This window comes from Neolamprologus brichardi, chromosome 7 (genome assembly GCF_056152115.1).
Source record: "Neolamprologus brichardi isolate AB-2024 chromosome 7, ASM5615211v1, whole genome shotgun sequence".
Lineage (NCBI taxonomy): Eukaryota > Metazoa > Chordata > Actinopteri > Cichliformes > Cichlidae > Neolamprologus > Neolamprologus brichardi.
Genome location: NC_142110.1, coordinates 36,004,817 through 36,030,638, shown reverse-complemented (window position 1 = coordinate 36,030,638; position 25,822 = coordinate 36,004,817). Strand labels below are relative to the sequence as shown.

Below are 25,822 nucleotides of genomic sequence, written 5' to 3'. Positions count from 1 at the left end.
TCTTAGAGCTTTAGTGTGTACTATTTTAAGTTGGGTTTTGTTTCTTCTAGTCTTCCTGTATTCTGAATTCTGTTAGGATTGTCATTTGGTTTTCCGTTTACTCGTGTTCTGGTATTTATTAGCGTAGCCTGTGTTTTCTTTTTGTCAAGTCTATGCACATCTAATGCGGTGTTAGAGGTTTTCCAGTTCAGTTACTTCCTGTTTTATTTTGTCATTTTCAGTATCCTGTGTTTTGTATTTAGATTTACTTTCTTTGTATCATTTGACTTAACTAGTTTCAGCTCTTCCTTGTTCCCCATGTTTCCTCTTCTCTTAATTGCCTTCAGTGTGTCCATATTTGTTTATATAGTTCCAGTTTCCATTTTTTCATTGTCAGTGCATCTGTTAGTCTGTGCCTTTAAGTTCTCTGTCACTCTGTATTCTGTATGTCCTTTGACAAAGAATTATTAAAGGAGCTCTTTATTTTGTGCCTTGCCTGCTTTCTAAGACTGCATTTGGGTCGTCATTTCAAACCTCATGACTAAAATCATTAATGCTGGGAAGAATTTTAGAGATTAAATTGAACCTGTGAGTACAAATACATTTTTTTAGCTGGTATACATGTACATGTTTTTAATTAAGTAATGTAGGAGTAGTAGCATGCAAAGAGCAATGGTGTGATGAAGCCGTGTGAATGTGTTGAATCTTTCTGGCCAGTTGTTTGGAAAAAAGGGAGATCCACAAAGCCCCGTTCTCTGACACTGAATGAATTATTGGGAGATATTATGTAAAATGGTCCCAAACTGCTCATAATTTTTGCCTTTTTGGTGGCTCCATAATGTGCTTGCAATCTCCTGCTTGTGACAATCCTGAGAATCACCTCAGATCCAGATCATGCAAAACTGTAATTCCCACATCTTTTCAATAGCTTAAATCACATAATGAGGCAGCCACGTCATTTCAGACAACAGTGCCTTGTTTATCTTTGGTTACGTGACTTTCTGAAGAACAATACAAGCTTTGACATGGCATTAATGTGGACCCTCTGCTCAGCACAGACCTTGAGGTTTCAGTGTTAGACGTGACATCACTATTTGCGAAGAAAGGATGGGCAAGAGTGAAGCAACATCAAAAATAAAAATAACTAGAATGTGTATGTGAAGGTGTAAAGTTGGTCACATATTTTTGAAAAAAAAATTCAGTAGCAACAACAAAGTTTTCAGATGTAGTTTTGGTATTTTTAGTGAGAGCTAAGCACATGCAGCTCAGTTTGTGTGTGTTTGGTGTACCAGGAGGCAGCTGCTCTCCTGTTTGGGGCACAGGTGGAGTTTGCAGTGCAGGTAGACGTCACCAGAGCTCCCAGTAAACTGGAACATACTGAAGGAGAAGTAGTTGGAGGTTCCCAGTCCATTTTCCTCCACCTGCACAGTCTGGTCAGCAGGGTTGGCACAGCTGCTCACAGACAGGAAAACACACTTTGTTCAGGAGTCCATGAGAGAGATCAAAACCACATGACTGTCTGAGTCTGCTGTAGATATGTATATGCTCATTATTGCTCTACAAACTGATGGTCAAATTTCCAAGCACCACCTGAACGCCTCATCTGTTTTTAACCCATCACTGGTCCAACTGTCATCATTCCGCTTGCGCTCTGCTGTGGTAAGTACAGTACACTCAGTCTTGCACTGTTTTATTTTTATGATGATAAAAATACATGTTTGACATTTAAACTCACATATCAAGTCCAACAGAGTTCAAAGAATAAAGAAAGAAAAAAAAAAGAATAACCTTCGCTATCATTTATATACGTTTATGATGTTTTGCTGTTAGCAGCAGTGCTAACACTAGCTTCAATGCTAATGCTAGCAACAATGCTAACGCTAGCTATAGTGCTAACACTAGCCTTAGCAGTTGTTAACTGACAAAAATAATATTCCTGTGATATTCCTGCGATATTTCTTGGTGGTCAGTGATACAAAAGTAACAAATGAGCTTTATTATTGCCATTGTGGCTCAGTTTTAACAGTAAGAGTGCTAGCGCTAGCAGCATTGCTAACGCTAGCTGCAATGCTAACGCTAGCTGCAGTGCTAACACTAACTGAAGTGCTAATGCTAGCTGGAATGCTAGCGCTAACAGCAATGCTAAGGCTAGTAACAGTTAATTCCAGTAACAGTTCCAGTTAATTAGTTGGAATAAAACGGCTGCTGTATCAGCTGGTGTGCTATATTACTCTATAATTGTTCAGTCTATCATGTGGTGTGGGCTTTGTATTTCTGTTAGTCTGATAACACTGTACAGAAAGCTAACATATTATTTCTCGTGGTACACTTTCAGGAACTTGATAAAAATAATTGGGCCAGAAGGGAGTAAGACTTCAATGGAAGAGGACATAAAGAGGTCCAAACCTGTGGGCTCTGGAGAGTCTACTTCAGAAACAGCTGTGAACATCCTTATGCAATTTGGACTTGAAAAAGAGGTCCTGGAACATCCGATCTCATACTCTGAAGATCAGATCACTCCTGACAACCTGCCTTTTACCTTACAAGTGACAGGGAATATCCCAGTGCTGGCCCAGATGCAAGACTACACTGCCACTTCACCTAGGGTCTTTCCGCATACCTGCTCTCTATGTAACAAGGAATGTAATCAGATGAAGGTAAGTTGAAGATTGTTCGATGTTTTTGCTTTCAGTCAGTTTTTATTTATTTGAAACGCAATGTTTTTTGTTTTGTTTTGGGGTTGTTTTTAATTATTTGACTTTGAATCCCATTATAGGATTTTGGTTTTGAAAAAGCTTCATGGATGCTACTTTAAAGTTTATTTGGTTTGTTTTATTCACTATTACTGCATAATGATGACTGTAGGAAGACTACCAACTTGGACTGCAAACATTTGGACAAATTGTCACATATTTCTGCAATTTAGTATTCTGTAACAGAATTTTTGAAGGATTACAGTCCAGACTAAACTGAACTATATGTCTACCACATGTTGTAATTTAAAAAACTACTTCAAAGAGACCTTCAGAAACTTCAGTGGTCTGTACTTGCAATTGATAGATTTAATGTCTTTTGACTTGATGTAAACCCATGCGAAGACATTCAAGGCATTTGCTAACAATGGAGCCAAGGCCTCAGATGACGTGATGAGGAAGAATCTGCAAGCATGAAGAACCTGTGCATCAGAAAATGTTGGAAGATGGCTGTTTTTTCATTTGTCTCTGTCCTTAGGCTACTGTTCCACAGTGCTCATTCAGCTTTGCTTTTCCTAGAACTTTTGCTGAATGTAAAAGTTCCCCTTTTTGTCTTTTGTCACTAGAGTGAAGAATAGTGTGTTTTGGCCGTTATTTCATATCAGTAGGCACCTTGTTTTTGTGTTATACTAATTTTCTTTACTCATACTTTAAGTTAGTGTTTCGGTGTCACAAGACTTTTACTACCACAAACATAAGCACCCGCTGCGCCCAGTCATGAGCTACACAAGCACCAGCTTTAATTTGACTGATTGTTGAATCTCTCTTTATGGATGTGCCTTCCTTTGCTGCACCAAATTTCACATTTGGGCTCCTCGTCAAAGAAACAGCGCCTTCCTCTTCTGGCCTATTTCAACATCATCTTCCTGTCGCTACTCTAACTGTGATCAACATAGGTGGTGCATTTTGTCCTAATCCAAACTTTGCCTCTCCTGAGACGACCTTCTTGGAACCTCGGGAAATTTTGATGCCATAAGAAGAGCCTGAGAGTCCAGAATCCAGAGCCTAAGATGACCCTTTTGTTTTGGTTGTTTGTAATCAGATGTTTGACTTGTGTTTTCTATATATACTAAATAATTTCATCTTTAAAATTTTATCCCAGGAGAGGTATAATGTGTCATGCTTATTTGTTCCTGTTTTGTTTTTGGCCTATGAAGGTTTCTAAGTGCAATCCAGGCTCCTGGCTAATGTTATAATGCTTCTCCGTTCAGTGAAGGACTAACTGTTAATATTTTAAGATTTTTTTTAAGGCCACTGCAAAGTTTAGTGACCTTTTTATCAGCAAGTGATGTCAATGACAAACATTGCTCCTGATAATAATGAATCTTGTCTAAATGTTTGTTTTTTGTTGTGACCACTAGGATTGGGTCTCCCACCAGAAAACCAGCCTTCACATCGAGAACTGCAAACTTCTGCGAAAGCAGTCAGTCTTTCTTCTCTGTACTTCGTGATTATGAACCGATATCTTTGGGGCAGCACAACCATGGTTGTGCCAAAATGATGTCGGGGTTGTAATGCTAGGATAGCTTCCTAAGAACTGTTCATTTGTATTTTTTCATTTTTCTTTGTCATATTTGTAGCCCATTGGTTGCGTTCCTGTAAAGCACCTTAATGATTTATTGTTAAAAGGCTGAATACATTTCTAAGTTTTTGAATTAATGAACAATAATATATTTTTAAGGACATTCTACCTTGCAACATCTGACAAAAATGCACCTGTGTTTTTCCACAGATACCCAGAGTGGAACGGTGAAATAGCATCACCGCTAGGGTAAATATCTTCATTTGAAGTCATTTGGCGAATAAAAAAACATGCCAGCATTGGAGCCTTTCATTTTCTTTCATTTAACTGTGCTTTTCTTTTTAATGCACTTGTTAGTGCGTCAGGTGCCAAGCCCTCTCCCTCAACGTCTGCTGAGACTTCCCAGAAGAAAACCAGACATGAGAGTCGTTCCCGTTCCTGCAGCCCCCGCAGTCATCGTGACTCGGAGCAAAGCAGCGACAGGCGAAGCAGCCGTTCCCGCTCCGGCAGCCCACGTCGCCACCGTGACTTGCAGAATAGGAGGAACAGTCATTCCTGTTCTCAATCACGCAGCCGCCGAAGGGAGAGACACAGAAGCCAATCACGATCTCTGTACAGGTCCAGACGGAATCGCAGGTCTGTCCAACAAACATTTTGAGAACTAGGATCAATCAAGAAGATTTAGCTCTCCAGTGGATTGTTAAAGGGCGAAATATACCATATATATAAAAATATAAACTTAAAAAAACTTAATTGGTGGACAGCATTTACCTTTTGTATCCATGCTGGGTGTGTGCTTTGAGATGTTTATGAGTTATTAAGTTCTTTGATCCATACTTTTTTCAGGTCCCGGTCTCATTCTGACTCCTCGTGGTATGACCGTCCTTCCTCTTCACGATATCGATCACGCTCAAGGTGCCGCGAGAGACGATCCTCACCGAGAAGAAGAGATGAGAAACGTTCATCACCGAGGAAAAGCTGCGAGAGGCGATCGTCGACTGAGAGGTCATCTCCTAGGCGAAAGAAGTCGAGCAGCTCAAAGATCTTGGCAAAGAAACTGCTGGAAACATCAGGTTTGAAAATTGCTTCATGTTTTATTTTTTTGTATGTACTCATTAGTTTTTCTAAGATCAAAGTTATCCTCCCCCCTCACAACCTTAACTTTACTAATGTAAAGGATAAATAAAGACCAGTGCCACCAGAAATGTCAGTATAGTTTTTTCTACTATTACAAAACTTTCAGAAACAGTAGATGATTTTCGAGACTTGGCACCCACCAAAGTGTGAATCTCTTTTGCACCTGTGGTCTTTTAGCTCTCCAGTCCTTATCAAAACAGTCTGACCTGGAGACTGTCGTCAAAACTTTGGCTCCTGCCCTGCTGGCTGAGCTAGTCAAGATGAAGTCGTCCCCATCAACATCATCATCATCGTCCTCACGTTCTGCATCTCCAGAAACAACTAAAGGGACGCCTAGCACAGAGAAGACAAAGGTGACTTCATATTATGCCTTTTTTCATGAATGCACAGTTTTGGACAATTTATAATGTGATCAGTGACAGATGACGTGATTGTTGATGCCACACAACCAAGATTAAATCTTTCAACACAGATTTATACAAGCAGATAGTTTGAGTCAAGTTGTCATGATGAAATCTGCATTTGGTTTGTTCATATTTGTCTTCCCTGTTTCCACAGGCTGGTAAATCTTCCCCTCCGACCATGGTGAGGCTACAAGGGACTGTAAGTAGTCTCTGTCACAGTGATGTGATTTCTGCTATGGATAAAAAATTTGAAAAACTAAGTCAGTTGTTTTGTTTAGGTCAAAATTACAGGTATGTACACTGAAATTTGTTCACTGTTCAGGGACGGATCTAGAGAAATTTTCTTAGGGTGGCAAAGAAATCAAATAGGGTGGCAAAATCGAAGCCTTTTTATTTTTCAAACACATATGCAGGTGCTTACATATGGTTAGAATAATTCAAATGCAGTAAGTATACACATTTTTCATATAAATATAGTCTAGAACTTAATTATTGTCTGTAGCCCACATAATTACACACTTTAGTTACATAAAACATGCGAGTTTCTGTATAGCCTGTATAATAAATAAATATGTAGCCCAACAAGTATGAAATCCAGAAAGCTACACAACATGGGGCGGTTCATTTACAAACACAAGTCTAACTTATGTTTCACACTGTTAGAAAACAATCACATTGTTACAGCTTAAATGACACAAAATGTCAGAAATCTGCACTGTCATGAACAAAAATTTAAACCTAATTTTTCATGATTTGTTGGATGAACCCACTGAGGTCTGAAATACAATCGGCCATTTTTGACTCCTTTTGAGTTTACGTTTGTATTTCACCCTCAGATTGTTTCATTTTATTTTTTTCCCCTTGCCTTGTTTGGTGTCTTTTCAGCTCAACTGAATTTAGTTGTTTTTTTCACTGACATACTGCATTAGTATTACTGATCTGAAATCACACAAAGAACTTAAAATCCTAGTAGTATTTTTTTACTGTAAAAAAAACAGTATATTTTTATAACTTGAAATGCAAATATAAATTTATCTATTTATCTAAAAATGCAGCCAATACACCTGCCGTTTTTTTTTTTTGTTTGTTTTTTTCATTTTGTATAAGAATTTAAAAATATTACTACAACTAAAATGAGAGAACAATTAGGTGTCGCAATAAGATGCCCCACAAATGATGTGTGCCAGTAAAAAAAAGTTTGTCCACCAAAAGACAGAACAGCACAGGGATAAACCTGCAGGCCTGACAACAGCAGGTGTATCACTCCGCTGGTTTTCTACTTAGTGACAGTGTTTACATTGCAAATGTGCCTTTGTGACATTCATTAGTGCCCTCACTGACACACAAAACAAAACGACTACACAACAGAACAACTACACAACACACTAAGTAAACACTCCACACTAAAACGTGACGACAGTATTTAGAAAAAAGCGTGGCTTATATATATTATCATAACTCTGGATTTACTGGCCTGTAATTAAAATTTAAAAACTTTGAAGTCCGAATTTTCAATGTGGGCTGAAATAGAAACTCAGCATGGCTGCAGCTTGTTGCTGTGTCAGCTTACATCAGTCATGTGATTTGGAGGTGCAGCGTGTCCGTAGACCACAGAGGGTTAATAACACTCACCTTCCTTCCATTTCCAGAGTGTAACATCCACCCACCTGTGTAAAAAGCAAAATTCCCATGGTGTTGTTCAGAATGTGCTCTGGCACAATCATAAGCATCGCTTGCTACTGAAAACAAGAAAAAAGCCGGTCCTGCTATGGGCTGAACCATTTGTTAATGGTGGAGGGGGGTAACACTATGCAGTATTTTCAGTTTTAGCATTTATATTCACTGTTGACTGTAACTACGCTCAAACTGTTAATGCTATCTTATTTTAATAAACAACACTGTCACTTGGGGTGGCAAGGGATCATTTTAGGGTGGCACTTGCCACCCCATGCCACCCTTCTAGATCCGCCCCTGTCACTGTTATAGATGGATGAGTTCATTGACCTACTTGTGAATCTAGAGAAAGTTCCTCTCCTGTTTGTCTCCTGGTTTGCTTCTGCAATCTAAGATAGATATTTATGCACCGTAGCTACAATTCTCTATAAATATACTGTCCGTTCACGGTTGTAGTCCTGCATTCATTATGCGGTTTAAAGTCAGTTGGTTATCCTTACATTTCTTCTACAGTCTCGCACCCCTCAAATTCATAGTTACTTTGGATTATACTGAGCTTTTATATAGTCATCCCCATGTCAGAAAGTTTCCGCTCAAGTCTAATGCTATGAAAGCATACACACTGTACTTTGTTTTTATTTTGCTGTGTTGCATTATGCATTTTTTAAATCTATATATACACATTGCACTGAAAACATCCTTGGAATTATGGAACGCCAGGACTGCCATAATGAATTAATTAAATACACCATTAAATAATTAATTAAATGTGGCAATAATTAATTAAAATTGGAATTAATTAATTAAATAAATAGTTATGACACATGTAATTAATTAATTATTGACACATTTAATTAATTATTTATGTATTTCACATTTTAATTAATTATTGACACATTTAATTAATTAATTATTGACACATTTAATTAATTAATTATTGACACATTTAATTAATTATTTATGTATTTCACATTTTAATTAATTATTGACACATTTAATTAATTATTTAATGATATATTTATGTATTTCATTTTGGCAGTCCTGGCGCCTGGCTCTCATCATGAATTAATTTTATCTGTCAACCTCACCCATCAAACGCAGGGGGTGGGGTTAACGCTGCCCATGCAGCTTCTCTAACATTTGATTGGTTGCCGTGCAAAGTAAGTCAAAACAGGTCGATCCTAGATAATCGATTGCTTGTGTAGACTTGGGGCAGCCAGGTATCCCAGAATGCATTTCAAATCACAGGCAGCAATGTTGGTGGTGTAGTTTTAAAATACCCCGTTTTTCTGTCACCAACTACACTTTTAACAGTGTTTTAGCTGCGAATGTCGCGCTGTAATCTTCACATGTCTGGTCAGGTTGTCAACATAGAACATGTTTGTGCTCAGATGTTTTCAGAGATTTCAGTAGCTCTGCTAACAGTCAGCATGCAGAGTGCACCGAGGGGGTTACGTTAACCGGTTTGTTTACATATTCCACTCTCCGTGTTCCACGTGTTGCATTCACAGATTCTCATTTTCACCGAACGATCGTCTCTTTCCGCCTGCTCTTGTGTCTCTGTGCTTCTGTAACATAAAGAACGAGCTGACATTTTTCTCACGAAACCAGCGATCAGCTCAACAGGCCCTCAGTTTACCTGCATGCATCCTCCTCCTCACCTGTCAGCTGTTTAACACCTGCTGCTAATTCAAGAAACACACCCACGTTACCTGGTGATAGTCACAGTTTAACTGGGCAGCCGGTGCTCGATATTACGCAACGTCAGCACATTTTTCTGCACAAGATAAGTAAATATAGTTTTTCCCGAGCGCAGAGCTGCTGGAGCTTGTTTCCCAACAGAGCACTTTATAGGCGAACCCACTTCATCAGCGGCTGATGTCCAATCATCGGCACACAGCTTTGAAAACTCACCTGAGTTTTAGCTCTCAGTGGTTAAACGCTGGACTTAATTCACTCAGGTTTTGTCTGTCGGGTCACGTTTACTTCGCTGTTTTATTTACAACTGAGCAAATCGGTTTGGCTGAGGTTAAAGTTACGTTTCATAACTGCACCGTTTTACAGACGTTTAATGGTTCACTGGCACATGTGTTAGACTGAACCATTCGCTTTTCTTTATCTGGTGTGTTTTGGATTTAACAGTGAATTTTGAGATTAAACTGACTTTTAAAATGTTTTTATACAAAGAGGAAAGAGAAGGCGCATTTCCACCGAGAGGAGCAGAGTTTCCAACTACATGTTCATAATGCAGACTGCAACCTGGACAGAAATATTATATCATCTGTTTTTTAATAGTTATTCTAGGCACCAGCGATCTGTTAGAATTTTTAGAGTTTACTTAACTAAAAATAAATGAGGTTAACATATAATTTGTGTGATTTTTTTCTCTCTCTCTCTCTTTTTATTCATTTATTTATTTTTTTGCTTTTTCGGTCATGTTATGTTTAACTGTCAAAGGTTTGTTACAAACTATGAAACACATGGTGCAGACTTCTGGATGTTAGAAGAAAACTAATACTGCTAATGAATTAGACTAAAGGCAGGAAGGTGTCCTTTAAAACTAAACATGTTAGTAGGACCTCCCTATTTATATCATAGTTTATGAAATAGCACGTGTATTTCAGTAATAACCTACTGATTTCAGTGTAGTGGTGAACAGTCACACAGCTCACGTGGGTGTTATCTGTGATACTCCTTAACTATAATTTATCCAAGTTAACTTCAGTTAACTCTGAGCGGCTGGATCGACGGAGGTCAGACAACAATTTTACATGTATGATCTTAAAACAGGACACAGCCATTATCCGTCCTGGCCTCATATCAATGTGAACGCAGACTGAGTCTATGTTTGACGTTTGCTTTATATCTAATCTTCCTCTCAAACATTTAAACAGTCTGCAGCTGAGGGAACACAAACTCAAATTGTCAGAACAGGTTTGCTCGTTTCTTGCGTTCATTTGGTAATTTATTAAATGTATAACTGTTATTCTAATCTGCTGCTGAGTGTCTTACGCTGATGAAAATGCAGAAAACACAGATCACGAACACCTGTTCAACCAATCGCTTTCATTCCACTTTGACAAACTGACGGTTCATCTCTGTTACAGTGTTGTTAGACTGCTATATTTGTGTGTTCTTTATGCTGTAGATTTTCACGTCTCTGGAATAGTTGGCAGCATTAAGGATGCTTTTCTGTAAAATCATATTGATATGAGTCGTGAATTATTCGTAGATGACAGTTAGATTAGTCAGCTGGGAAACTCTGGGTTAACTCAGAGAGCTGAAGATATCGTGGACATGCTGACCTCGCTCTGTGGTGTACAGGTCCGTTTACCCTCATGATTAATATTCACAATAAAAATATTAGCCGAACATCATGAAGTCTGTATGTGTGTCATAGTGTCGAACAACCTTTGTACAGTTAAAGCCAGCAGTTACTACATGAGGAAACACCAATGTTATTTCTTTTATGCGTTTATAGTAAGGTCACGCTGATTACTGAACAAAACCCAAAGATCAGCTGTTAATCGAATTTATTTGCTCTCTCTCCTCCTTAAACATGTCTTTAATGTTAGTTATAATTCAGAATTGGCGACTGAAACACGTAGGACACATAAGAACATCAGGAAATAAAACCCTGATAAATATAACCTCAGTAAAAGAAGTCCGTGTCAGCGGGGGTTATTACAGGTGTACCGGGGCCTGAGCCTTGTCGGTGGTAATAACAGCTCGATTGCTTGCGAGGCGAGCGGGTCTACCCACACTTTGCCGTGAGACTGGGCAGACATCTCCGAAATCATCGAAGCACTTTTGCAAAGAGGCTTTATCTTGAGAAACCGACCAGACACATGAAGATTAAACCACTACATTCTCGGCTAAAAAAATATTAAAACTGTATTTGGTGACACACACAAACAGGGTTTTTCAAAGTTCAGTTCTGTTAGTTTCCACATGCTGGTTGTTGTGTGCTAAAAACAATGGCCACCAGGCCAAAGCAATGGTTCTGAGTCGATCAGCGTTAACCCCGCCCCCTGAGTTTGATGGGTGAGGTTGAGAGATAAAATTATTTCATGATGAGAGCCAGGCGCCAGGACTGCCAAAATGAAATAAATAAATATATCATAAATAATTAATTAAATGTGTCAATAATTAATTAAAATGTGAAATACATAAATAATTAATTAAATGTGTCAATAAATAATTAATTACATGTGTCATAACTATTTATTTAATTAATTAATTCCAATTTTAATGAATTATTGCCACATTTAATTAATTATTTAATGGTGTATTTAATTAATTCATTATGGCAGTCCTGGCGTTCCATATGGAATCGCACTGGTTGCTTGCAAGTTGCCACAGTTGCTTGTAGTTTGCATGGAAGACTCCAACTTGTCTGTAAATACTTGTAAGCTCATGACAAGTGCTCATGTATGATTTTTAGTGTGAATGTAGTAACTTAACAGTTTTGGTAGTAATACAAACTAATGTATGTTCGTTGTGTGTGTGTGTTTGTAAGGAAGCTGCGGTGGCACCTAAAAATACAGCCAAGGCTACGGAGGCTGTTGAACCAATTAAAGGTGCTGCAGTTGACGGTGAGCCAAAAGTCTTGGCTTCCAAAGCAGAAACGGCCTCAACCACGCAGATTTGTATTTAGATCAGCTGGGTAATTTGCATCCTATCTAAACTACCACTATTGAACTTAACTACATTTCCTTTATTCCAAGACTCTGCAGAGACTGCAGAGAAGATCTCAAAGGATCAGCCGGTCGCTGTTACCCACCCAACATTTTGGGAGCGGATACAAGAGCAACTGTGTCCAGAAAGAATCCGTAAGAAATCCCCAAAGATCTGTATGAAAGATTTCTCAATGTGAAGATATTTTCTATTTTATAATTATTTTTTTGTTTTTCTTTTGCTCTGCACTTTACAGGTTGTCTCAAGACAGTCAAACTTCCCAAGTCAAAGGTAACATTAAAAAAACACTTCAATTATACCTGTAAGAAAAACATGCTTTATCAAAGTGCTTAAGTTTTGATCTGAAATAGTTCAATTTGTTTTACAAGTTTGTAGTTGGGTTATATCTCATTGTCAGGTGACGCTCAAGTAGGTGTAAATGTAGAAAAATGTTAAAAATTCACTAGGGATGTCGCAATACCAGAGATTTTGTAGTCAGTATAGACACCAATAGAATTGCACCATTCTTGGTTACCAATTTAGTATTGTAATAAAACAATTATCTCATGTACTAACACATACTAAAACTCCTTTATTGAAAAGCTAGTTTAACATGTTCAAATTATATGCACAGTCATCCAGGACATGGTGGTTTTGAGTGCTTTTTCCTTCCCAAGCTTGACATGTGCAATAGTGCTGTTTACACATTGCCTTTTGTGAATCAGTTATCACTGTTTATGGATCCACCTTAAATGAAAAGTACTTTCATAGCTGACTCTTACTGCCTTTTTTGTCAGTGAGTCAAGGTAGAGCTGTACTACGTAAAACAAAGAAAGAAAAAAAGAAGTAAAGGAAAAGGAAAATTAGCATCAGAAACATTTTGTAATAGGTACCTGATTGTGTTCATAAGTTAATGTTTGCATTTTTCAGATTTCTGTCTGGAATTTCTTCCATTGCAATTGTAAACTGATCCTGAAATTCTTTTCGTTTGCACAGCTTGATTCGCTTGATTACAAGGTGCTGTTAATAAGCAACCTGCCAGAGTATCACGATGGCTGTTACGCAGAGGAGGACATTGCCGGTCTGCTCACTCGACACCGATTTGAGTATTACGACGACGCGATCTACGTTATACCACAGGCACGCATGGTAAGCACCAGTTTGCATTGGGCTGGGTTATGACCTTCATTTTAATGGCGCTCTAAATATCTTTTCTAAGACGACCTAACTAACATTTAGTTAGTTAATACATATTTTGTGAGTGCCTGTCTTCATGGTTATTCAGTAAAAATCAGTGTTTGGTTGTTTGTTTTTCCTTCAGGCTTTTGCCCTCATGCCGACAGCAGTGGCAGCTAAAAACATCGTGCTAGCATCAGAAAATCATGATTTTATTCTCAACGGGTCTAAACTTCGACTGCAGGTTGAGAAGGGCAACATTTTAATGACGCCGGTAAGCACTGTGTGTAGATAATGCAATCTACTGTTGTGACAGATGTTATTAAAATTATTTGAAAATATTTGTTTCTGCTTGTTTATTTAAAGTGTGATTATAAATGTAAAAAAATATTTCTTTTTGTAGAAAAAAAATACCTTTAAGCTGAAATAAATCGAACCGAATCCGAAGTGATGTAATGATTTTTAACTGTTTTTTTTCTTTCAGCTTGAGTTTTATAAGTCTCTGATGAAACGGCTATGCTATGTAAGTAACGCACATATCTCAGAAACAAAGACTGCACTAGAATACCTTTAGATTTATTGGTCAGAGTATAAAGTCATAACTGGAAGCACTCGCATCCAAGTCAAAACACCTTGAAAAATGGGGACATACCCGTTTTTTCAGATATTCACACAGGGCTAGGAAAGGTTTGGAGAACTTCTTTCCTGGAATAAATTAAATCCTCATTTAAAAATGCATTTTGTATTTTTTTTTAAACATTTGTTTAACGATTTGAAACTTGTGCAAAAAATTACGAAATTGGGAACGAGCCAAATGCGTTTTTCACGGCACTGTGTGTACATTAGTTTAAATATTTTTTCAACCAGTGTTATCAAAAACAGCAAGAGCTGCAATTATAAATTGTTTGGAAAATGAAGATAGCTGCCAGGGTGCATACCTGCTGTGTGAATATAAGTGCAAACTTATGACCTTGATCTTGGAACTGTAGTATAAGAATGTTTGGAACGTCATACTGCTTGTGGGGTTGTTTTTTTTTCACGTTAACCCGGTTTTCTCGAAGCAGCAAGTGACTGACAATGGAGCACGATTAATCTACATCAGGAACATCTCGCCAGGCGAGTCCCGGGATCTCAGAGAAGCTTTGAAAAAAATGGATTGTGTAAGAAACTACCTGCCTCTTCTCAACAAGGTATAAACACACTCATAAATGCCAACAAGTGCATGTGTTAGAAGTCTGTGAAAGGCTGTATGAGATATGTGCTTGTGTAAGTGTAATCTTAACCATACAGAGAAATTGACAGATTAACCGCTTGCACACCAAACTAAAGGACATGCACCAACCTTCATAAATCCATCCTTCAAAAGAGATGATGTGTCTAGATTTGGATGCTACTTATCTTGAGGAAAGCACAACTGCAAAACTATAGCGATAGTAAAGAGAGACTGCCGATAAGCTGCTCGCTGAGCAATTCTTCATATGCTCATGCGCACTAGTATTTATCACATTACAGCATGTTGAGCGTGGCTCCAGTGCATCATTGAGCCAGGATTTCTGACTTTTGAATCCAGTGATCTCCACAATAAAGCTGTACTTAGTTCACTCTTTCCACGTGTGCTTAGCACTTATTTTCTAACATTTACAATGTGAAGGTAAAATGTTCAGAATACATTTTCTTTCTTGTGTTTCAGGTGTTTATCGAATTTCAGTCTCTTCGTGATGCTGATCGCCTTGGCGTTTGGTACAGCCTTCTAAAACGGGCCACCGGCCACAAATTGTCAAGGCTGAAAATACCACAGCGTGGATGTACCTCACTGCGTAAGTGTTTTTTAAATGGGATTTTAAACAAATATGATTTAAACGGAAAAAAAAAGATGGGTTAAGTTAATGGAAGGTCATCTGGTAAGACCTTTCTTTCGCTTTCTGTTTGTGAAACACTCATGAATAGATTTTTCAGTTCTCCCCTGGGCTGTGGATAAAGTGAAGACAAAACTGCTGATTTATTGTTGTTCACAATAAATCATTGTGACACATTCCCTCAACTTTTATCCACTAACACTGTGATTCTCGTTCCCACAAATCCTTTGATGCTCATTTGCCTTATTATCTCTCTGACCTCTTTTCTGGCCCCTCCAGAAATCTTTGCTCCATCAGTGGTCAATTTCCTTCTGCTTGTCTCTGCCCCAGACACATGAACCAGAGCCATTACTTAAACTGCACTTTTTCAGTCTGGCATTTGAGCTAACCCACTAATCATTGTTTTTCTGATGTCTATGATACCTTGGGTATCTGTAAAGGTGCTTAAAGTTCAAATAAAAGTCAAAACATTGACACTACTGGATCATTGTAAACATTAAAAACCTGTTTTGCACCACTCATTTTTCCTTTTCTTTCCCCCACAAAACTTTTAACAAAACTTATTTTTGCTTGTGCAGCACCAAGATTGCCAGACAAAGCTTTGCCAGACACCGAGGTTGCTGTTGATGGTGCAACTGTCCCAACAGAAGATATTACCATTCCACAACGAAGCACTTCACCATATTGGATCACAATGACAACTAGTCCCTTTGTGTTCCCCACTGTCTCTCCTTGGTTCACAATCCCAGGTGAGAGAAACAGCTGGAAACTAAAATGAACCTCCAGATATAAAGTGTTGACTGTTACTAACTGTGTTTGTTTTACACTTCTAGAGTATTTAACTGTCAGTGAACCTGATGACATTGAGGTGAGTGCATCTTATAAACCCAGGTTTCATGTGTTAAACAGGAATCCTTGAGTAAATACCAAGAGGTGTCCATTTTTCCAAATACTCACCTCAAAAACCACATTTCTTTTTTTCTGCTAAACTTGGTTTCATTTTGTCTTCTCTATGTGGTCAGTAATAATAATATATATATTTTTAAAAAGTACCGCAAAGTTTCTCTTCAAATAAACTTTGGTTCTTGAACCTTGTGTCTTGTAGAAAGCCCAATCTCAAGGTTCTACGTTCTCCACGATCATGTTGACCGGTTTGCCAGAAGGAAACTACAGTCAGGAGGATGTCACCAAGCTGGTGTGGCGTTACGTCCCTGATCAGACTGTTCAGACTCTGTACTACAAAATAATCGTTTTATCACTGCAGAGGAGGGTGAGGAGTAGACCCAGCAGGCCGATACAGAGAAATTTGCATTTGCAAATTTAATTCAATTTAATGATTAATATTGAATGTTTCCTCTGCATCATTTTTCCCCTCCAGGCCTTTGTGTTTTTTAACAGCTGGGATGCGTGCTGCGATTTCGCCAGGGATTACCTTAAAAATCCAGTTACTGTTGGAGAGTGGACGCTCAGAATCCACATTGTTTTACAAGACATGCTTCCTGGTACAAGTGAGGTATGAAAATGGAGCAATCGGGGGCTGTTAAATCAGGGGCATGCTCCTGTTTCACTCAAACTATTCAGATCCCAATCAAAACAGATTTCTCCTCTAAGGAGTGAGCACAGCATCATCCTTCTCTGGGCTAATATTAATAGAATGAGACTCAGAATACTTTATTGATCCCTAGGGGAAATATATTGGTTACAGTACAAACAGTAACAAAGACAGATACAAGAAGTAAGGAATAGGACAATATATACAATATATACATACATATAAGTCACTTATTGATAAATATCTGAATAAGAAATGGAAAAACTAAAAATATGCATGAATTTCAAATCAACTATTTATTGTTACTTTGTCTGTATTTGTTCCTTCCTTTTTGCAACAGCAGCACAAAAGCTGCATGAACTTTATCCACTTTTCTGTTCATAGGCGACAACCCACGTCATTCCGCCACCACTTTAAATTTCCACAGAGCTCCTTGTGAAGTCAGCCCCGTGTAAACTTTAAAGACCCAGACATAGGTTATAGAGTGTTTTACTGACTATTAAGTAATGCCCTTACTTATTTTGAAAATAATTTATCTTATTTATCTTATTAAATGTGGTCAATAGAAGATTAAAAACACTCTAACCAGGAGGAGAGTTCTTCAATATTTATTGTACAAACAGAGGATCAGTGATTGATGTAATCCCCTTTCATCTTCTACTCTTTTCACAGGAGAGCATGTATAGAAGCATGATGAAATGGAGCACCACTGTAAGTCAGCAGTCACATAAATCTGTCTTGTAAAAGCAGCAGGCTCGGGTCTCCCTGATCTTAACGCTGGTTGTTTTTCAGCATGTTCCAGAGTCGGAGTCTCTGGAGGACCGGCTGCTGAGTGTGGAGGTCTCCGAGGTGAATGTGGACCTTGTCGTGATGATCGTGGAAGTGGTGGCGTCCATTGCTGCTTTTGTCAGATTCTTGCCGCTTGCCAACAGGGTACGATTTCATAAACACGTGCAACTTTTTTATGTTTTACAGAAGGCTGCAAGGCTTGTCATGGTGTCTGCTGTTCTTTTCATATTGACAAACATTTTAAATGAGTCTGAAGGAGACTTTGTGGGGGGTTTTTTAACACTAGTTGAGCAAGTTTAAATATTCCCTGCGGCAGGCAATCTGAATTTGACATGCCTTTGCAAACACTGGTGAAGAAGGACTGCCTGAAATGCACCAAGTTCTCAACCAAGTAGTAATCTTATGACCTGTTCAGCCTTTTGTCCTGGCCCATCGAGCAGGGGAGATCCCTGCAGTTTGAGGCAGCGCTAAGTTATTCTTTTAGTGTTTCTTGCTCAGTGGTTTTATTGTTCAATCAAAAACTTTGCAAAAGTATAGAAATATGTTTGCACTTATTTCCCATTTGCAAGTTTAAAACCCCAAGATTTTCTTTCTTTGCCTTGTACTATCGTACAGGGCAGTAAAGAAACTCACCAGGACAAATTCTTTATGGCCCTGTACAATACAAATCGTGCCTGTAGCACACCCATTGAGTACCACTGTGTTGCTCAAATATCCTTTCTGTTTTCTCAGATATGCATTGAGATGGCCGAACCTGGTGGATTAACACAGGTGATGGAGAGCAAAGTCACCAAGGACTATTTATCTGCTTGGTAAGTGTGTCCCACAATCAGAAGTGAGAAAAAGAGGAAATTTCTTTTACACTGTGTTTTTTCATTTTCTTTAAAGTGTCTTCATGTCTGTCTGACCTTGTGCTTTTTTCTCTCCTCTTCATAGGAGTAAAGCTGGACGTATTGAGTCGTGAGTATCTTTCTTTTTCAGGTTTAGTGGCAGAGTCAAATGTACCATACGCTCCTCAAGGTCGTCTATAGTAAACAGTTCCCAAAGATGCAAAAAGAGAAGAATGTGATTTAGATATAAGCAACTCTAGATTAGGAATTTGAAATGGAATTTCTTCTTTCACATGAACATTTTGTGACAACAAACCTCTTTTCATGGTAACCTACTGGCATCTTTGCTTTTAAATTCAGTTTGAAGAGCCTGAAACAGCGTCTGCAAGACTCTGGTGACAACAAAGTTAACCTCAAAATGAAAACCAAGAAGACCGCAGAATCGACTGATGCAGTGACCAAAGGTGACTGCCAGGCGGAGAGCCAGAGGACCGAGGAGGAAGCAGTGACCCAGCCCGATGCTGCAGCCGCCCCTGCTGGACAGCAGCCAGAGCCCAAGTGTCCTGACGACGAGACGCAGGAGGGAGAGGAGAATGATGGATGGAGCATGGCCGACATTAAAGGTACAAAGAGCTGCTTTAAATCAGCAAAATACACCGCTCTGACAGCCAAAACACAGTAAACTGAATATAAAGAGAAAAGTTGTGATATTTTATGGCTCTGATCTCATATTTGTGCTCCTCACTGTGCTACAGACATTCAGCCTGGTGGTACTAATATATTTTACATATGTGGTGTTTAAAAAATGCTCCGTTGGTGCGATGACTATATCCCACACCATCACCAGCCTGAAATTTGGATACAAGGCAGGATGGATCCAAGATTTCTGACCCTACCATCCTAATGTCACAGCAGAAACTGAGATTCAACAGACCAGGCAGCGTTTTTATTTTACAGCGTTGCTGAGCCTGTGTGAATTGTACCCTCAGCTTTGCGTTCTTAGCTTAGAGAAGTGGAACCCAGTGTGGTCTTCTGCTGCTGTAGCTCATCTGCTTCAGTGTTGGATGTGCTGTGCGTTCAGAGATACTCTTGTGCATTGTAATAAGTGGTTGTTTGGCTTGCTCTGGCCTTCCGCTCAGCATGAAGCAGTTATTTCATTCTCCTCTAAACTCAAAAATGCATTTCCTCCAGGGAACTGCCACTCACTGGATATTTTCTGTTTCAGACGATTTGATGTAAACCCTAGAGATGCTTCTGTGGGAAAATCCCAGCAGATCAGCAGTTTTTGAAATGCTAAGATCAGCAAACATGCCACGTTTAAGTGACTTCAATTATTTTTCTTCTTCATTCTGATGCTCAGTTTGAATTTCAGCAGGTCATCTGACCATGTCTACATACCTAAATCACTAAGTTGCTGCCATGTGATTGGCTGATTAGAGAGTCACATTAATGAGCAGTCAAACAGGTGTACCTAATAAAGTGGCCGATGAATGTTTCAGCTTTTCAAGTAAATCGAAATCATTTGTTCAATTATTATTGAGTTATAATTGAATGTTTAAATATTTTATAAAGCCAGTGGCTCCTGTAGCAGATTTGTTGATGATTAACGTGTCGCTCTTTTCATTTTCAGTTGTGGGTAAACGCAGGAGGGAGCTTGTCGGACCTGAGGCAAAGCGATCTCGCTCTCAGTCTCCGTGTGTTGTAGCAGATTTCAGACTGCCTCAGTTCAACCCTAACAGCCCCATCGGTCAGACACACACACTCTAAATTCAAATTTGTTGTTAATACTTGTCTAATCCTCCTGTTTCTGCTTCTCTGCAGGTCAGGAGTTTGTGGTCCCTAAATCAGGATTTTTCTGTAACATCTGCTCTGTTTTCTGCCTGAATGAGAAGACCGCCAAGGAACTCCACTGCTGCAGCCAGAAACACTACGACAACCTGCAGGTACGCACGCACATACATATACACGATTCAGCACACAAAATCACACTGTTGGCCTAACGATGTTTGTTTTCTGGCTTTTCCCTTTGTTTAGAAATATTATGAGGAACGTCGACAGAGAGCTACAAAAACTTTGTCTCAGACGTCTCCAGGCTCCGTTTCTGACTGATGGACCTGATCTACTGTATTTTTAACACATAACTGTGGAGAGTGTATATATATGTATATGTGTGTGTATGTGTGTGCTGGATGACTGTGTATATGTTTGCGGTTTTGTGATTTGTTTCTTATTTCCTGTTTTACTTTGAAAGTTCATGTCTTATGTCAGTGTGTTCAGTTTTACCTCTCCCCTGTCTCGTTAGCCTAATTTCTCCCAGCTGTGTCTCCCTCCTGTTGCCCATTCCCTAATTACTCCCCTGTGTATTTAAGCCCTGTGTTTTCCTGTGCTCCCTGTCGCGTCGTACCCTCAACCTGCTGTGTGTTTGTAATGTCCAGTCCTCCAGCACCTCGCTTTAGAGTATTGTTTTCAATCGTTCGTCCAGCAATAAAGCTGCGTTTTCAGCTTATTCCCGTCTCCAAGAGTCCTGCATTTTTGGGTCCACCGCTTCTGCTTGCCTGCCACACAGCCAACCATGACAATAGCAGAATCTAGTATAACATGGAAACACCTACCTGAAACACAGACTTTATGTATTTTAAGTACTTGAGGAAATGTTCCCACTACTGTCTGCACTCACGTCTGAAGATATTTAGACTAGTGAGAGAACTCTGAGCTCCTCAGCTTCATGTGAGATTCACTTTCCACTCTTTCTTTTCTTTCTTTCTTTTTTTTAAATCCCTTTCCATTGCATTAATGTCTTGAAATACCAGGAAACCAAGCATCTGCCTCTGGAGACTTTTGACTCAAAAGGCAATAAAAACCAAAACAAATGTAAAAGGAAAAAAAAAAGATGAATACAGGAAAAATTACATTTTCACAAATGTCAAAACATTTTTTAATTAAAATTCCTCTTTTTTCCTATTAAAAAGTTGTAAAAGTGAGTCCAAGGCCATGATGCCAAAACAGAGGATGTACTTCCACCTACAAGCAAGAAGCAGAAAACAGAAAAGTATGTTTTGTTTTGTTGTTTTTATTGAAGATGTGTTCACATGTACTTAGCAAGAGTGAATACACAGCGTTAAAAAACTGTACTTAGTGTAGTGAGAAAGAAAGGCGAAAAGCAAAGAGAGCGAATGAAGGTAATATTGAAGTAGGCGCAGTTTTGAAGTGGTGAAAGGCAAAGGCATGAGTGTAAGCGTGATTGTGATTTTCTTCGGGTAATAAAAGGTAATAAGAGAGATGTAGAGCGGGCGGAGGACTTGGCGAGAGCAGGAAAAAGCAAAAAGGGAGCGGGAGTGCGCGTCTCCCCGCCACCCCAAGCGAGGGTCGTGGCACTGAGTTCGTGGGGGGGGTTCGAACGGGCGGTGCTCTGTACCAGAGGCTTCCGCCACATGTCATAGGCCAAACGGCCGGCCGAGAGAAGGCTAGAAAAAAAGGCCATTTATCTTTTCTTCTTCAGCCAGCTTTTTTTCTCATCGTTTTTACAAAGTACACATTAAGCTTCTCAGTCCGCATGTTCACGGTGCCAGCATTTGTTATGGAATATGTTGAGCAAACCTGGAGAAGCGTCAGCTCAACATATTATTGTCATTGCTGTGGATCTTTACCTGATACACTGACTTGGTGAGTAAATGTTTACTCTTATTCAAACTGATTTTGTGGCTTCTCTTAGTTTAGCACCAGGATTATAATCTTGCTAGCTAGTTAGTGTTAGCCTAGCGTTGCTGCTGCCGCTGGGCTCATGTTACTTCAAAATTAACAGCACAGCCTTAAAAACCTTACATAAAACTATGTCTGTGAAATTTTCTGTTGATTGTTTGAAATAAAAAAGTGAGATAAGAGCCCAGACAAAATTCTTCGGGAGGTGTAGGAGACGTCCATTTGTTGTTCATGCTTTGTGGCAGCTTTTGAACATCTGTGGCATCTATTAATGTCAAATCTAGGCTTTATTTAACAACACAAGCAATCTCTATGTTACAATGATTGCACAGCCATTAAGGATCAAATCAGTTTCTGAAAACTGTTCTGCTTTTTCTCCCTCTGCTTGCTTCTTCCTGTCTTTGAGGCTCGGGACCAGCACTCCTGTTGTTGGACAGAAAGACATCAGTAAGTATTTTGCTTTTCCAATATATTAGCAACTGTCAGTGACATTTCTATAAATGAGGCTGAACTTTAATCATACTTTAGAACAGCCTGTTTTACTTATTGTTTTATTTGTGCTTTGGTTTGGGGAAGTTGTTTGGAGAAGTAGTGGATGCCCTCCTCCTCTGGCACAATGATAACTCACAAAAGCTCCTTGGAGTAAGGAGATCAGGCTCAGAAGTGGTTCTTTCTAAGAACGTATATCTGTATTCATAAATGACATACTAAGGATGAGTAATGCTTAAATAATGAGGAAAGTAAGCAGTGACCAATGACACGTTTAACAATGTGTCATTTGTATCCACTATTCTATGTTTGTTTATGAGTACAAGATCCTTTTTTCTATCAAATAACCTAAAAATGACTGACTTCACCTTTAAAAATACTAACTTAAATAAACCAAGATAACCCAGCAGTCCATAGGAAATAATGTGTGCACTATGTCACTAAAGTTATTGTCACTGCAAATGTAAAAGTAAACATAAATGAACCACAGAGGAAGTGACGTGACTTTGAGGACAGACGTGATCAGGTGGAAAGTGCAGAAAGCTGACTGATGTCCATCTGTGGCTGCATTAACTGTTGGCCTGTCCTGTATTAGGCATTCAGGGTTTTCTTTGATGGCCATTTAGCTGTTATGGCATGAACGTGCTCGGTGCATTATTATTGGCTTTTCTACAGCCTGATATTTGTTTAATAATTGATTGATACAGTGTATTAAATAAGTTGATAAATAAGATGTTAAAAACGTCATCATCATATCAAACATGATCGATTTGGGGGGAGTTTGTTTGGCACATGCTGACTGCATTCTAATTGTAACTGTAATTGTAATATTATTGACTATAACATATAGTCAATAATATTAAAAAGCTGCTGTTACTGAGTGAAACAAAGATTTCAGGTGTGGATTTAGCCCCAGCGTTTTAAGATCCCAGCAGCGCTCGTATTTATGGCCACATTTTTCAAAGAGACGAGCTTTCTGGGTGCTGACTCAGAGGGACCACTTTAGTTCATTGAAGCTTTAATGCCAGTTTAAGACAATAAACTGGACACGTTTGAATCAAATTGATAATAACAGAGCGATGCTGGACATAAGCAGCTGTGTTAGTGTGACGCCCTGCATATTTGAAGGAATAAACTTCTGTTCTTACTGAATCTGTAACATTGCCTTGATCTGCCTGCATCATTTTTTTAATAGTTTATGTTGTTAAATGAGTTTTGTGTCACTGTGCACAGAGAAAAACTCACCTGATGTAGTGGTAAAGCAATGTTCACCACTAGATGGAGCCAACCTGGCACAGGTATTTTCTCTACACGCTAAATTTCACACTGAAAAGCCTTGGTGGGAATTTTTGTTTACATAGAAGGTAAAGGAAAAATGTCTTGAGGTCTTTCCAGTGTTTTCAAAATTGTGCTTTTCAGATACACATCAAAACTTCACACAGACAAACACACACACAAAACAACAAAACAACAACAAATTACATCACGTCTCATTCGATTTTTGAGAATTTCACCACTTTTACTTTTCATGGAAAATAACTTGTGTTATTCATGACATGATATCATTTAAAATAACTTTGTCAGGCCAGTGAATAGCTGCCACATAAGTCTAAATCTAAATCATACATGTGGGTAGGGGTGCATAGTCAGTAAGTCACCAAGACTCTGCAGAGCTCCAAACCTCCTCTGCCACAGACAGAAGCATCAAAAATGTGCGCTGGGAGCTTCATGGCAGGATTTCTACAGCCAAGTATATCTATATGTATGTGGCCAAGAACCTTGTAGGGCATCTTAGCACAGTTGTGTCAGCTAGGTCAGCTAGTGGGAGGGCAGAGAGGGCAGCCTTTACATTATTTGATTGTAGAGTGACAGGAAGTGCCTATGAGCTTCTGATCAGGCAGAAATATTGACAGAAAAATACACTGATGAAAATCAAAGAAGAGAAAATGTATGTGATGTTCCATTTTCCTGAGAGCTGATTGGCTGTGATGACTCCTTCAAGTACTACATGCTACTTTGTCCTGTTAAGCCTGCTGTCTGTTCTCAGGCCTCCTCCTGTTTCACTGGCATAAATCCATCACCAGAGGGCTCCACTGACCTGCCTGCTGACATCAGACCACACCCCTGTGTCATGTGACCTGGCAAAGCTGGACTCAGACCTGGCCCAGGCAAGTTCAAAGGCAGAGAGCAGAGTATAGTAGAGCACTGGAAGGATGAGGTGGAAACAGGAAGCGTGTAGATTCAGTGGATTTGGATCCTCCATCTGTCTCCATGCTCTCTTTACTGGCCTTCTAAAAATCACTTCTAAAAACTGTAGCTGTGATTTTTTTGTTTAAATGTTTAGGATTTAGAATTCCACTTTACTGTCATACATGTCTAAATACAGGGTAACAAAATACAGTTTGCATCTTATCAGTAAGTGCAATAAGAGCAAATATACAGATGTACTGATATATCTGATATATAAAAAGAATGTGATGTCTACGGTGACCTGTCCAAGATGGCGCCGGTGTGTGTGGCTTGCCGTCTGTCACTGCCAGTGTTATGTTTGTTTGTTTTGATTTTATTGACTATTGTACTAAATGCCAACTCTCTCTTGGTGCATGATCGCCAAACCCTACTGGATCTCCGACCTTCTGCCAAAGGCTGGGCAAAGTGGAACCAAGCTGGATATAAAACTTTGCCCCCGCTAAATTCGGAGATCCCGGCTCACCTGTGCCGTGTTCCAGATCCACCACTCCGGCAAAAGTGCCGTCGCCGGGGTCGAAGGGCTGGCTTCCTGGTGAAGCTGAAAGCTTCGTTAAGGTATTCTCTTAAGCCCTTATCCAGAAAACAAGGAGCGGTGCCAAACTTCTGTTTCTCTCGGCGATCGTTGGAACCTGTCTGTGCCTGGCTGGTACCTGTCATCGGCCTGGATGGGATGTTCCAGTCCCGAAAACCCTGCTCTCCTCGCCCCCGTCGGCGTGGTGTGAATCTGCGGAACCTGCGGCCTCTGTGTCGGGCTTCTAGGACGGCTAGCGACGGGGATCCGCCGCTTACCGCCAGGATTGGCCTGGTAAATGCTAGGTCCCTAGCGAACAAAACTTTTATCCTGAAGGATTTTTTCACATCCCGAGGACTGGATTTTCTCTGTTTGTGCGAGACGTGGCTGAGCGCCGGTGAGTGCAGCATCTTCTCAGATCTTCTACCTGGCGATTGCTGCTATTTTAATTCCCCACGTATGTTGGGCCGAGGAGGAGGAATAGCTACGATCTTTAAAAGTCATTTTAAATGTAAGCAGCTATC

At 39.4% G+C, this 25,822-nt stretch overlaps 1 protein-coding gene across 1 annotated transcript; it reads left to right on the top strand.

The window, feature by feature from the left end:
* Positions 1–2,231: 2,231 nt before the first annotated feature.
* Positions 2,232–20,856, top strand: LOC102800264 (uncharacterized). Its single transcript, XM_087842697.1, has 28 exons — positions 2,232–2,236; positions 2,315–2,636; positions 4,094–4,155; positions 4,465–4,503; positions 4,612–4,890; positions 5,101–5,327; positions 5,569–5,744; positions 5,950–5,994; positions 11,989–12,064; positions 12,197–12,301; positions 12,403–12,437; positions 13,143–13,295; positions 13,468–13,596; positions 13,807–13,845; positions 14,387–14,512; positions 15,013–15,139; positions 15,757–15,927; positions 16,012–16,046; positions 16,284–16,448; positions 16,557–16,691; positions 17,403–17,441; positions 17,523–17,663; positions 18,252–18,331; positions 18,456–18,479; positions 18,710–18,972; positions 19,980–20,096; positions 20,171–20,292; positions 20,384–20,856. The coding sequence occupies exons 1-28, from the start codon at positions 2,232–2,234 to the stop codon at positions 20,456–20,458; spliced, it is 3,312 nt and encodes a 1,103-aa protein (XP_087698823.1). The 3' UTR covers positions 20,459–20,856.
* Positions 20,857–25,822: the final 4,966 nt, after the last annotated feature.